Source organism: Salvelinus fontinalis, chromosome 4, assembly GCF_029448725.1.
Source record: "Salvelinus fontinalis isolate EN_2023a chromosome 4, ASM2944872v1, whole genome shotgun sequence".
Classification (NCBI taxonomy): domain Eukaryota; kingdom Metazoa; phylum Chordata; class Actinopteri; order Salmoniformes; family Salmonidae; genus Salvelinus; species Salvelinus fontinalis.
Window position 1 is genome coordinate 42,824,582 of NC_074668.1, and position 13,988 is coordinate 42,838,569.

At 43.3% G+C, this 13,988-nt stretch overlaps 1 protein-coding gene across 4 annotated transcripts in view; it reads left to right on the forward strand.

Annotated features, from left to right (window-relative positions):
* The window catches only part of fbxl17 (F-box and leucine-rich repeat protein 17), a 373,953-nt gene that overhangs the window by 94,017 nt on the left and 265,948 nt on the right, over positions 1–13,988 (forward strand). For all 4 annotated transcript variants that reach the window (XM_055920271.1, XM_055920268.1, XM_055920267.1 and 1 more), the window contains one exon: positions 6,151–6,258. In XM_055920271.1, coding sequence (XP_055776246.1) covers positions 6,151–6,258 — 108 coding nt within the window. The remainder of the gene's footprint in view (positions 1–6,150; positions 6,259–13,988) is intronic.

Sequence of the window (13,988 nt, forward strand, 5' to 3'; positions counted from 1 at the left end):
CACACAGACATGTTGTGACGTTTAGTGTGGTTCACACCTAGGCCTCCCTGAGAGGGGTTAGCAGAGCTCAAGTGGCAGTTGAAGTTTGAACATTTTCACAGTAAACAAAAAGTTCGACCAGCGTTGTAAAGTTCAGTGTTGGGGTGAAGTTGTGTTTGAGTGACGGGGGCAATACTCTAGACAGGCCAATGTCAGCAAACAACTTCACAGTTCATCAGGAGCTGTGTGTGCTGGCTAAACTATGTTCATATATTCTACGAAATGTAGCCTTTTGGGTTCCACAGTGTTTACAAAAAAACAAAATATGCAATTTAAATCTACACTGCAGGCTATGTGCGAATCATGTGGCGTACTGTGTGTGTGTGTGTTTTGTATTACTGTATTGTAGATCGTTTACGTTGGACCTAGCTTGCATTGACTCTATGTACTTACAATAGGGAAGTGTTCATTTACCTTTTCGCCACCTCCGTCTTTTCAAATCAATACTAAGTGTCCATGTGAGTTCTCTTCTCTTTTGTGTGTAACTGCTCCTTCATGGAGCCATCATCACCACTATAAACAAGGAGATATCCATCCTAGGAGAGTGTTTATGAGTTGAAATGATTGCTCTGGGTAAAAAAATAGCTTTGATGAGAATCATCCCACTTCAACATTCGGCTTCTGTGTCAGTTTACAAGCGTTATCAGGAAGCCCCGAAGCTGCTTGGAGTGCTTTAATAAAACCCTCTTAATAAATGGACCGATGTAGACCGGCTGGGTTTCAACCGGTTCAACTATAGCGGGTTTCCCGCTCTTGTCCTGCGAGTTTAGTTGGGTTTCTGACGGGCGCGGCGGGAGAAGGGAAGCAGTCGTGTCGTTTGACTTTTAAAGGACTGACATGCACACACGACCGGATTCGATGTTGCGTGCATGTGGATAATGCGGTAGCACCTGTTCAATACTTCACGAGGCTCTGTGTGAGCTGCCATCGACAGGTTTTTAAATACCCACTTTAGACTAGGAGTCTGCTTAGCCCAGCATTTTCTCAACGACACCCCCTGCAGTTGGCTAAATGGCAACCTCCTTCCTAAACCTAGCTCAGGGACTGACTGGAACAAAACTGAACCCTTCAGACTCTGAATGAGGCCATTAAAAACCAGATCCCCTCCTGAAAGGCTTTCAGACCTCTGTGAGCTAGGCACTCCTTCTGCACTCCTCTTTTCATCTTTTTAAATCAAGACCCGAGTGAGAGTCTGAGGAATGGGGTGAGCATGAAGAGGAGTGAAGGGTGCAGAGATGCTGTTCCCTAGTGTTTTGCACGCACACATGCACACACCACTGTAACGGACGGTACAGTTCGTATGAAACCGTGCCCATCCTGCCCTGTTACGTTCTGGTGGGATAGGATTCTCCTCTCTCTGTCTCCCCACTCACCTGTTATGAGTTAACACACACACACACACACACACAGCTCTGATGGACAGTTTGAAAATGGCCAGTCCATGATTTGTTTGCCTTGGTCCAGACGGCAGTCATTTAGGAATCATGTCAGTATGTTGGTTTTGATTCTGTTGGTACTCAAACTGAAAATGTTTTCCTGATGGTCTATTGGCAGAGCGAAGGTTTGCTTTCAGGCCAACCTGCTTCATATGCCAGCTGTGCAAATCATGTCCCGCCTGGATGCAGAGTACTTTCCAATAGAAAAATACAGAAAAAGACTTGGGGTGCATCTCGATAGTCTAAACTGATCACCTCTTCATCATCTGCACTGATCTGAAAACGTACAGTAGGAAAAACCTCCATCTTTCTCTCGCACTCATTCCCTCTCCTTCCACGTATGGAGCACAGAACTATATTATATTTATATATTTTATTATATTCTATTTCAAATGGATTGCAACGTACACTACATGACCAAAAGTATGTGGATACCTGCTCGTCGAACATCTCATTCCAAGATCATTGGCATTAATATGGATTTGGTCCTCCCTTTGTCGCTATAACAGCCTCCACTCTTCTGGGAAGGCTTTCCACTAGATGTTGGAACATTGCTGCGGGGACTTGCTTCAATTCAGCCACGGGCATTTGTGAGATTGGGCTCAGATATTGGGCGATTAGGCCTGGCTCGCGGTCTGCGTTCCAATTCACCCCAAAGATGCCCGATGGGGTTGAGGTCAGGGCTCTGTGCAGGCCAGTCAAGTTCTTCCACCCCGATCTCGACAAACCATTTCTGTATGGACCTCGCTTTGTGCACAGGAGCATTGTCATGCTGGAACAGGAAAGGGCCTTCCACAAACTGTTGCCACAAAGTTAGAAGCACAGAATTGTCTGGAATGTTGTTGTATGTTGTAGCGTTAAGACTTCCCTGGAACTAAGGGGCCTGGCCCAAACCATGAAAAACAGCCCCACACCATTATTCCTCATCCACCAAACTTTACAGTTGGCACTATGCACTGAGGCAGGTAGCGTTCTCCTGGCATTCGCCAAACCCAGATTCGTCCATCGGACTGCCAGATGGTGAAGTGTGATTCATCACTCCAGTGAACGCTTTTCCACTGCTCCAGAGTAAAATGGCGGCGAGCTTCACGCCGCTCCATCCAGCCGAGACTTGGCATTGCGCATGTTGATTCTAGGCTCGTTTGCGTCTGCGCAGCTATTGAAACCCATTTCATGAAGCTCCCGAGAAACAGTTCTTGTGCTTCCAGAGGCCTTGGTAGTGGGTGTTGCAACTGAGGACAGGCGATTTTTACACACGGCCCCGTTTTGTGAGCTCGTGTGGCCTACCACTTTGCGGCTGAGCTGTTGGTGCTCCTAGACATTTCCACTTCACAATAACAGCACTTATAGTTGACCGGGGCAGCTCTCGCAGGGCAGAAATTTGACCAACTGACTTGTTGGAAAGGTGGCACCCTATGCGGTGCCACGTGGAGTCATTGAGCTCTTCAGTAAGGCCATTCTACTGCCATTGTTTCTCTATGGAGATTGGTGGGCCACAGCAACGGGTGTGGCTAAAATAGCCGAATCAACTAATTTGAAGGGGTGTCCACATACCTTTGTGTATATATAGTGTATCACTGGCCAACTCCGACTTCCGTTCAGATCATTGCTTTGGAATGGATTTCTATGAGCTGTATGTCCTTTTCATCTGTGGGAGTGTTTCTATACAAACCCAATTTTGAAATAGAAGAGATGAATATAGCTTCACATTTGGCTTCATTTGAGGACTTTGTTGAGGCAAGACAATCATGTGTGGGTAACTTCAGTCTGAGCAGGAGTAATGGATGGTATGTTGGCTGAGCAAAGCAGAGACTAATGAGCCTCCTCTCTATTCCTCCTCCTCCTTCTCCTCCTCTCTGTCTCTCGCTCTCCTTGGCGTTCCATCTTCCTCTCCCTCGCCCTGATAACCTTTAAGATAACAAAAAGGCGACGGAAAGAAAAATGGGGCAAAAGTATGGAAAATGCGACCGAGTCTTTGGCCTAAAGACCGGAGTGAAGAGAGAAGAAATATGTTTTTCCTGCTTTCTCTAATTAAGACGGATTTCGACCTGGGAACTAGGTGAGGGGACACGCTGGCCAATGAATGTTGTTTCTGGATAGAGAGCCAGACAGACGAGGATAAAGCAGGCAGGACAGTCTGAGGTGGTCCCCCTTTGACATAGCTGCGTCGCATGATGTTTAAGAGACGTCAGAATCGGACTGATTTAACATGGGAGAGTCTCTGATCAGCAGTTGTTTAGTACAGAGGTCAATAGCAGTATGTGTGTCTGTGTGACTGTTTGCTTTGGTCATATCGGAGGTGATTAGAAAGAGTCTTTGCTTTGAAATGGGCGGCAGGTAGCCTAGCGGGTCAAATAAGCAAGCTGGGGGAAAAAAACACATTTTGTGTGTACTGTATGTAACAATAAAACATTTTTAAATTGTGTGTTTGTTTCTAAGAGAAAGGGGTGTGTTTGAGAGAGACTTTTCAGTGTTTGTGTGCGTTTGCAAAATTGTGTGTGTGTCACCGGTTTCACTGAGGTTCTCACAGACCGTAATCTTAATTTGCTTCCCACCTATAGCCGTTTTAAAATGCTGTTGACCCTGGAGTAGTAAAGACAACCAGTGTTCCTGCAAGGCCACCTTCCGGATCATGTTCATTAGGGCGACAACATTTATTCAAACCTTTCTGAAACAGGGAAGTTTTGTTTTTCCAAGATCTTCAACCCAGCTGGTAACGGCACGCTGGACAAATGACCGATTTCACATTCAAATCTGACACTAAGGCTGTTTGCCATGCTCAGTGGCCAGTCCAAACCCGGTCTCATCTGGGACAGTGGAAATGATGTGCATTCTTTTATCTTTCATTATGAACATGATTCATGGGGTGCATCACAATAGTCTCTGAGACGATGCATCTTTTCAGTGTGAACACAGTGGGGAAGCTGGGAACGTGTGTGTGTGTGTGTGTGTGTGTGTGTGACTTTGTGCGTTTGTGTGTGTGTCATGTGTGTGCAGTCTTTTGTAGAACAGTATACCAGAACCCCATGGGTTCCTCCTCTCACGTTTCCCCTCCTCGTAATGCTCTCTCATAAACATCAAAGCAGCACGTTGATTTATATGGAAAACATCCCATTTCAAAGGGCATGTCTGGCTTTATTAAATGAACAAGGATATTGGTATTTTGTGTTATTAGCAATGTCAGCACTATATGTAATCTGAGAAGCTCTCAACCAGGGCTAAACCCCAAAACAAACACACACACACACACACATGTTTGTTTTACTATCTTTCTGGGGACCAAACAATTGATTCCCATTCAAAATCCCATTTTCCTTAACCTTAACCACAAAACTTAACCCTAATTATAACCTTAACCCTAAACCTGATCCCTAAAGTAGCATTTTCTCTTGTGGGGACTGGCGAGGACTTCTGGTCCCCACAAGGAGAGTAAAATCGAACCCTCACATTGTTTCCATGGCACTGCTTTAGCTCAGCCTTTGCTGTATACCTTAGTTTGTCTTGCAACCTAGTGTGGGATAATATGGATCTGTAAGTCTGCAGTCCCGTGCCTCCGCCTCCCATCTTCTTTCTTCGGTCTCTGTGGAGTTCATGCAGGACCTACTGGCGCGATACGGTTTCTTTTCCTATCCTCCCTTTATCCCCCCCTTTTTCACCCTAGTGTTCTCCTCTTCTTTCATCTTTATATTGACCAAAATGTTGTGTGTTTTGGGATTTAAATGAGAGGGGAACAGGGAGAGTCAACAAGCCAACTGAATACAGAGCTGTTTTTTGTTGTTTGTCTTCTTTGTGTGTTCTCAGTTTGATGTCAGTGGAGAAACGGACAGTAATCTCTCTCTCACTCTTCTTGCCCCCCCCCACTCTGTGTTTGATATATATTAGCATGCAACTTCATAAAATGCCCAACGTTTACCCGTGTGTGCGGGTGAAAGACTATAACGTACGGCGTGGAAATGAATGCAAGCTATCGTTCCCATCTTTTCAGAGAGCAGACACACCCTGCTTAGCAAAGGAAAAATGCTCTCATTTTCGTCAATGCCGCTCTCTGAAGAATTTGTGTGGAATCCATATTGATATAGTGGAGAGGGACCGGGACAATGTTCACCCTGCGTATTGATCATCAATCCATAACGAGCTGTTTGCGTTTCCTCCTCTGTGAAAGGATGGAGACGGAATAATCCATCATAGCTCCGCGCCCCGAACCAACTGCCTGTCCCAGTCCTTCAACCGCTCCCCCTTTTCTTTTTATTCCTTCGTTCGTTCCCTCTCCTCTCTCTTCCAGCAATTCAAGTCAACTTCAAAGGGAAGGAGAGGCATTGAATGTTGACACAGTGATAGGGAGAGTGCAGTGACAGAATATCTGATGGGCATTAAATATAGAATGGCGCTAATCACACCCAAAAGACCAGGACACCAGGTTTTGACCTCTAAATTAATTATAAAAAAATAAAAAAAGTATGTTTCTGTTGAAAAAGCAGAGACAGAAATACTTACTAGATACAGTACTAACTCTTCGTGTCAGGCTTCTAGGCACACCAACATTAGTGTTGTCAGACACACAGCTGGTGCGCGAGGGTAACTCCAAATGCTTCCAAATGTTTTGGTCGACTTTCTCTTTGAAAAAGCTCCAGCACGTTGAAATGTTAACCCTTCCCCTCCCTCTCTCCTCTGTCAGGTGACTGATAAGTCGGTGAGGGCGTTTGCCGAGCACTGTCCCGAGCTGCAGTTTGTGGGCTTCATGGGCTGTTCTGTGACATCACTGGGAGTCATCCATCTTACTGGGGTGAGTAGGCTTCATAAAATGGCCAACGTTTACCTGTGCGTGCGGGTGAATGAATGCAAGCTACGGTGTGGAAATCAGGTTTTCCATTTTTTTTTGTAAAACATTTTTCTACTAATGTCTCGTAAAGTATCAAGCAGGCTGTGAACACCTGGCTAAATTAAGGTGGAATAAGTACATACATTAGCTGAATGCCGAGGAAAGTAAGTACTCTGTAGAAGCAGTTTTTATATTTAGAAATGAAAGTTATTATTATTGAAGTGTTTTTTTTTTTTTTTTTTACAAAGGGCATGCAACTTTTCTGAAATACTTTCCTTTAACTACAGGTCTGAGTGTTTTTGTAACTTTCAAAGTAAACTTTAAATCTCCTGAAAGTGTAATGAGACGAATCCTAATACAACACCCTGCTGTTTCACTATTACCATGCTAATGAGAAGGGCTTCATGGTTAAAGATATCGCACACACACACACACAGTCACACAGAATGTCAATTATCAGGTAATCCTGTGTTTTTTTGTGTTTTCTGTTTCAGTACGGCTATTTCCCCTTTTCCACCTGTAATGAATTGATCTTTGCCTGTGTGTACGTTGGCGTGTGTGCCTCCTCAAATGCAATTACACTTGCGTTAATGAGAGGAGAAGCCTGATGCTCTGCCTCATTATTAGATTAAACAGCAGATTAATTTATTTTTCACGGTCTGGCCGATCAACCGAGCTGTTTGCTTTGACCTTGGGCACGCCGCTTCAGAGAAATATAATGACGCTAACAATTCATTATCATATTAGCATACCTGCAGGTAATTGGGGGAAGTGAACCCACGCTAGATAAGTGAAAGTTATCCCTGTGTGTTCATGGAGGTTACTGTTCATTAGAACATGAGGTAATTGTGTAAACCAAGAGAAGACTTAGTTCCATGACATATGTTCAGTGTGTGTTTCTGCGTTTGACACCTTACTCTTCAGTTTCCTGGTCGCACACCAGCACCATAGTAACCCCCCCCCACTCTCTCCCTCCTTTTCTATCTCTCTCTCTCTTTCTCTCTCTCTCCCTCCTTTTCTCTCTGTCTCTCTCTCTCTCCCTCCTTTTCTCTGTCTGTCTGTCTGTCTGTCTGTCTGTCTGTCTGTCTGTCTGTCTGTCTGTCTGTCTGTCTGTCTGTCTGTCTGTCTCTGTCTCTCACCCCGTCCACCCTCTCGTTCTCTCTCTGACTAATCAGAGGTGGTAATTATCAGCGTTTCGACTTGGATTCCTCGCCTCATTCAGTCTCGTTCAGCAGCCATTGGAAATATTCTTCCGTTTTGAAATCGTTGCATTTCTGATTACTCCGAGGACATCTGCCATCGCTCCGTCTCTCCTCTCCTGGCTCGTTCTGTCTATTGTCACGCTCGCTCATATCAGTGACGTTCTTACAAACACTCCTGAGTTATCAGGAAAAATCCAATACTTTTATTAACTTTTCTTATATTGGTTACTATTAATTTACCTTTGATAGACTTTGTAGCCACTTCTGAGAAACGACGTTGCGAGCAGGATTCAATTAAAGTTTAATTTTTTAGCAAGTGAGCTGCCAATTCAAGTAGTTCACCACAAGGGTGTAGAATAAAATAGAAATTTTTGTAGCAGTAATTAAATTGTGGGCAATAAAATAAAATATGCTCCAATTGTATCTATTTTAGGGCCATGGAAACTAACTGTTTTCTGTGTTAACATTTGTTTTGTGATATACAACCATACAACAGAATATCTGTCACACAACAAAGGGATACATCTTAGGCACCGAAGGCTTGTGGCGGTATTAATGGTTGTGTTGACGTTGGTTGTCACATCCCAAGGCATGCTAATGGATACGGGATCAGGGTGTGTGCGTTCGTGCGTCTTTCCCGGTGGCCTCACTCGTCTCGTTTTACTTCTCTGGTCTGCTTGGTGGATCCTTCACCAGATGAATGTTTTCCTTCATTTGTCTGTGTGCGTTAACCTCCCAGATGAATCGTTCCCCTTTTTAGGGTCGAGGGGTCTCTCTTGAGTAAGGTCAAAGGTCAGACCACAGAGGTGGAGCCGCAATGAATGAGGTCTAAGTGTGTGGTTGGACCAACCCAGCTGGAGTTTGACCTTTTGTTTTGTTTTAATGACTATGTGTAAAGTGTCTGTGCGTGCATGCCCATGTGAGTATTAACAACAGTATCGAAGTTAAACACGGTGAAAAATGACAGTGTGAGATTTCCTCTCTCTCTCCCTCTCTCTCTCTCTCTCTGACCTCTCTCTCTCTCTCTCTCTCTGACCTCTAGTAGCCTAGCCTGCGATCCGCTTCACGCTCCCTTTGAAAGCCGAACTGAGACGCAGCTGAGGCCATCCCCCTCCCCACATCTAACAGTTTCATTATCAAAGTAGAGAGGGGAGAAAGCGCCCTGACAGACGTCCATTACACTGACCCCTCCAACCCTGTGTATGGAGCTAATGGTACATCAACACATCCCTCTCTGTCTGTCAAACGCACAGCGCTCATTTGGAAGTCATTAACTCAAGGTCGTCCATATCAAACTCTGTAAGAGTGTTGTTCAGGGCCAGAAAGCCTTCACTCCCCTGCCTTAGATGTCTCAGTGATGGGCTCCACTTTTCCACAATGCCCTCATACATCACATCAGCCTCCCCAGCGCTGCAGAATGTGGAGTGTGGAATGCCTTTGTGTGTGTGTGAGACTTCTCAGGAGAGTGGCGGCCAGAGACCAAACAAAATGGGCTGTTTCTAGAATGTCAGAAAGGAGCCATGCTGGAAACAGGAAATGGATGTGCCCTTTTTTTTATTTGACATTGTGTCTCTGGTATTAATTTGAGACTTGAAAGACGAGTTATTTTAAAATGAGTTGGCCCGTCAAATAACATTTACGCTGAGCAAGGGCTGGTGAGGAGGAGATTTTTACGGCTTTCTCGTCAGGGTTGGGCTCAGTTCAGAGTTTGGGAATTGACTCCCATTCAACTCATGAGTTGAAATTCAAATTGAATTGGCCACACCCCACAGGATGTAGAATTTGAATTTGAATGACGGGAGTAGAATTGAATTCAGTGCAATTCAAATAAATTCCACTCAGTCATCGAACATGAGTTTCATTTGAAACAGACAGGTCACACTTCCAGATACCAAATAATACATCACTTTTCCCTGGAAACAATGTTCGTATACTCTTTTAACCTTAGTGCTTATATTTCCACCACCCATTGAATTTGTTTGGGTGAACTTGTGGGTTAAACTAATGCATTCTGGAAAATGTAGTATTTCCGCCATTTTGAACCAAATTTAAGTGATTAATGAAATGTAATGACTTAGAATATTTGCATTCAAGTTTTTTTCCCCCTTGATCGTTCATTTTAAGAGTGTCCTGAAAATCAGCTGTTTCAACAATATTTTATATGCATGTATATAACGACATGTTTTATGTACAAGATATGTATTTGTATCGACTACACCTAATATAGCATAGAAGAGGCATTTGAATTTCTCTGAATTTAATTATTTTTCCATTTCAAATTGCAATTCTGTGTCCTGTATACTAATTGAATTCAAATTCAAGAATTGAACTGAAATTTGAGGTATTCTTCATTTAATTCTGAATTGAGCCCAACCCTGATTCTGGTATTTACCAAGAGATTATCTGATAACAATGGACAGGTTTTGACACTTACTTTAAGTAGCATTATAATCACTTATTTTTCATTTTTTAAACATTATTTCTGTGTGTTTGTGTGTGTGTGTTTTCAGAGAGGGAAACAGAGGCAGAAAAATTGTGATAGTGATGCACATAAAGAGGCAGGCAGGTAGGCAGGCACATGCACCCCATGTAGGACTCACCTTCTCTGGGGTTGGTGGAAGCCTCTGGTCCCTTATCTCCTCTCCCTGACTGGAACAGACAAATACATAATCACAGTGTGCCCCCTGAGCCCTGCGAGCCAACCCCTCACTCCGAGATAAGACCAGAACACACATAGGTCTGGGGGAGAGGAGAGGAGGGGCGGGTGGGGAGAAGACTGAAGGGAGACAGGGCATGAAGGGGTGGGGAATTATAGAGTAATAATCATTTTATTCACAGCCATCGGGTGGAGAAGGGAGAAATGGAGGATGTATAATTTTGGTGGTGCTTCAAGAAAAATAATCCTTTCCTTTTTGGATAAGACTTCCAACCTGGGGACCGACAAAAGACGGGGGTGTACGGAGTGAGGGTGTGTGTGGGGGCGTGGGGTGCTGCTAAGTTAAGGGTTAAATAGCTTTTCCATATCTTCTGTGGCCTTCGAATCAGATGGGGAATAAGCTCTGCCCAGCACTAAGACTGACTGACTTGTATTCTATAGCCTGGAGAGGTGTGTGTGTGTGTGTGTGTGTGTGTGTGTGTGTGTGTGTGTGTGTGTGTGTGTGTGTGTGTGTGTGTGTGTGTGTGTGTGTGTGTGAGATGGTGGAGGTATTGTGTGGTATGTGGGTGCAGAGGTTGTGTGTTTGGGGTGGTTGTTCATTTCTTAATAAGTGTGTGTGTGTGCATCCGTGGAGTACAGAATGAGACTTCTCTCTATCTATGGTGTTACCTGTCTGTTTCTTCTGGGTGTCAGTGGTGTACAGAACGAGACCTCTCTCTATCTATGGTGTTATCTGTCGGTATCTTCTGGGTGTCAGTGGTGTACAGAACGAGACCTCTCTCTATCTATGGTGTTATCTGTCTGTATCTTCTGGGTGTCAGTGGTGTACAGAATGAGACCTCTCCATCTATGGTGTTATGTGTCTGTATCTTCTGGGTGTCAGTGGTGTACAGAATGAGACCTCTCCATCTATGGTGTTATGTGTCTGTATCTTCTGGGTGTCAGTGGTGTACAGAACGAGACCTCTCTCTATCTATGGTGTTATCTGTCTGTATCTTCTGCGTGTCAGTGGTGTACAGAACGAGACCTCTCTCTATCTATGGTGTTATCTTTCTGTATCTTCTGCGTGTCAGTGGTGTACAGAACGAGACCTCTCTCTATCTATGGTGTTATGTGTCTGTATCTTCTGCGTGTCAGTGGTGTACAGAACGAGACCTCTCTCTATCTATGGTGTTATGTGTCTATCTTCTGGGTGTCAGTGGGGTCAGACTCTTTGTGACTGAGTGATGTCACGTCCTGGTAAGCCCTGGTCATTTGGCTTAGTGCACTGGAGAGGAACTGACCCTCTCTGTGTGTGTGTGTGTGTGTGTGTGTGTGTGTGTGTGTGTGTGTGTGTGTGTGTGTGTGTGTGTGTGTGTGTGTGTGTGTGTGTGTGTGTGTGTGTGTGTGTGTGTGTGTGTGTGTGTGTGTGTGTGTGTGGTATTCACATGTCTCACCTCTTCCTATCAGCTATTTAAAGATCATTAGGCATATGAATGGGACTAGAATTTAGGCTCTCTCTCCGGACCTGTACAGGTCGTCGGTCGCTACACGAAATACAATTTAAAATAGCCTATAAATGAAGATAATGGTTCAGACGAATTAAACTACTCGTACAACTCACTGGCTCCACTAGGGCCCAGTGTTTGCGAGAGCATGTGCTGTGTGCAAAAAAGTAGAATTACAAATGGTAAGATAAATAACTAAACAGATAAATATATGGCCTAGGTTTTATTTACTTTAGTGTTTGTTCTCTACTGGTTACCCTTATTGCACACAGTCGTATTTCACCTGACGGATACAGGAGCTTGTCTATATTTGATATGTTTTCAAATAATTTTGGGGTCCTTGTAATCTGAGGGAAATATTTGCCAGGAGATTAGGAAGTGAAGCTCAGTTTCCACCTCATTTTGTGGGCAGTGGACACACAACCTGTCTGCTCTCGAGAGCCAGGGCTTTCTTTGGCGGCCTCTTTCAATGTTAAGGCCATGCTGACTGAGTCTGTACATTTGTAAAAAGAAATCTCAGCTTTCTTTCAGTCACAGTGGTCAGAGTCTGCCACTGTGTGTTTAGGGCCAAATAGCATTTACATTTACTTTGAGGTTTTGTAATGCTTTCCCAATAGGTAAGATCATTTTTCTTTTGGTTGGTTGGTTGGTTATTATTTGGTTGGGTCCGAGTGCTGTCTTGAGGCTTTGTTGGGTTGGTAGTGATTTGTGAACTTGCTTTCAGGACTAGCTGGATGAGGGGACTTTTCTCTGTTAATCTCTTGGCATTTCAGGGCTTTGTAGTGGTAGAAGTAGGGATCGCTTGTTTTTGGGTGGTTTGAATTTGATTGGATATTGGCCTAATTCTGCCCTGCATGCACTATTTGGGGCTTTTCTCTGTACTCTAGGAATGCTTTTGCAGAATTCTGCATGAAGGATTGAAGTTTGATGTTTGTAAAAAAAAATCTAAAAAAATCATTGAAATCTTGATTGGTTATTGGACCCCATACTTCATATCCATATAGGGCAATTGTTTTAATTGTACCTTTGAATATTTTGAGCCAGGTCTAATTGGTACGTCAATTTGACTTTTGATTGGGTAAAAAGCCATTTAAAAAATATATAATTATTGTCATTGGTCTTGCTCTTTTTAACCCCAGTATTTCTACTTGCACATCATCATCTGCACATCTATCACTCCAGTATTAATTGCTAAATTGTAATTATTTTCACTTCTATGGCCTATTTATTGCCTACCTCCCTACTCTTCTACATTTGCACACACTGTACATATATTTTTCTATTTTTCTTTTCTTTTGTGTTATTGACTGTACCTTTGTTTATGTGTAACTCTGTTGTTTGTGTCGCACTGCTTTGCTTTATCTTGGCCAGGTCGCAGTTGTAAATGAGAACTTGTTCTCAACTAGCCTACCTGGTTAAATGAAAGTGAAATAAAAAATACAAAAATAAATAAAAAATGTAAAAAGGTGCATAATCAGTAAATGTACCACAATACAGACCATACTAATATTATTATCTATAAAGTTATACTTGACAAAATAAAATAAATAATAATAATGGATAAGAGGACAAGACGGCAATAGTTATAATAGAGTAGTATCACTGAGTAACAGACAGACAGGACAGTAATATAAAAAGGAGAAGAAATAAAGGGATAAAAGCCGGGGGGGGGGCTTGGATCACCCTAGTTGGGTGTCAGAAAAAGGGTATTCTCTATAGGTACCCATTTTATAAATACATGTTTCACCCTGAAGTCTTAAAGAATGGGTTATCCTTTCCATTTCATAAATCTCTTTAGATTTTGGACAACTGCTGTGTTGAAGCCAATTTGTAACAAATAAATACTTTTCCTGCCAATGATACCAGCCGATATAACACCTAATACAGCGGTCTTAAAATGGGATTTCTGCTTCAAAAACTTGGCAGAGGTCCCTGTACACCAAGTCCCAGAAGTTGCTCAACTTTGGACAGGACCAGAATATATGATGGTGGTTACCTTCTTGTTCCCCACACTGCGTCCAACAGTCACTGGCGGCGGTGACTCCGGCTTTTTAACGTAACGTTTGGGGGTTCTGAAAAAATTTGAAGTCACTTTCCGCTTAAATTCTCTCCAAGAGTTAGAATTTGTCACTATGAGTACCTCGGTACATATTGCACCCCATTCTTGGTCTGAGATAACCTTCTCTATTTCTATCTCTTATTTACTTTTCAAATACAAAGAGTCACAATCATCAGTTGAAACCAGGTTCTGGTACAAAAGGAAGATACTGTTGGTGACAGGATCTTGATTTTGAGACCTCGTCAGGAACCGTTCTAGTGTTTTTGGGGTGCTGGATGATAGCCCAGTCT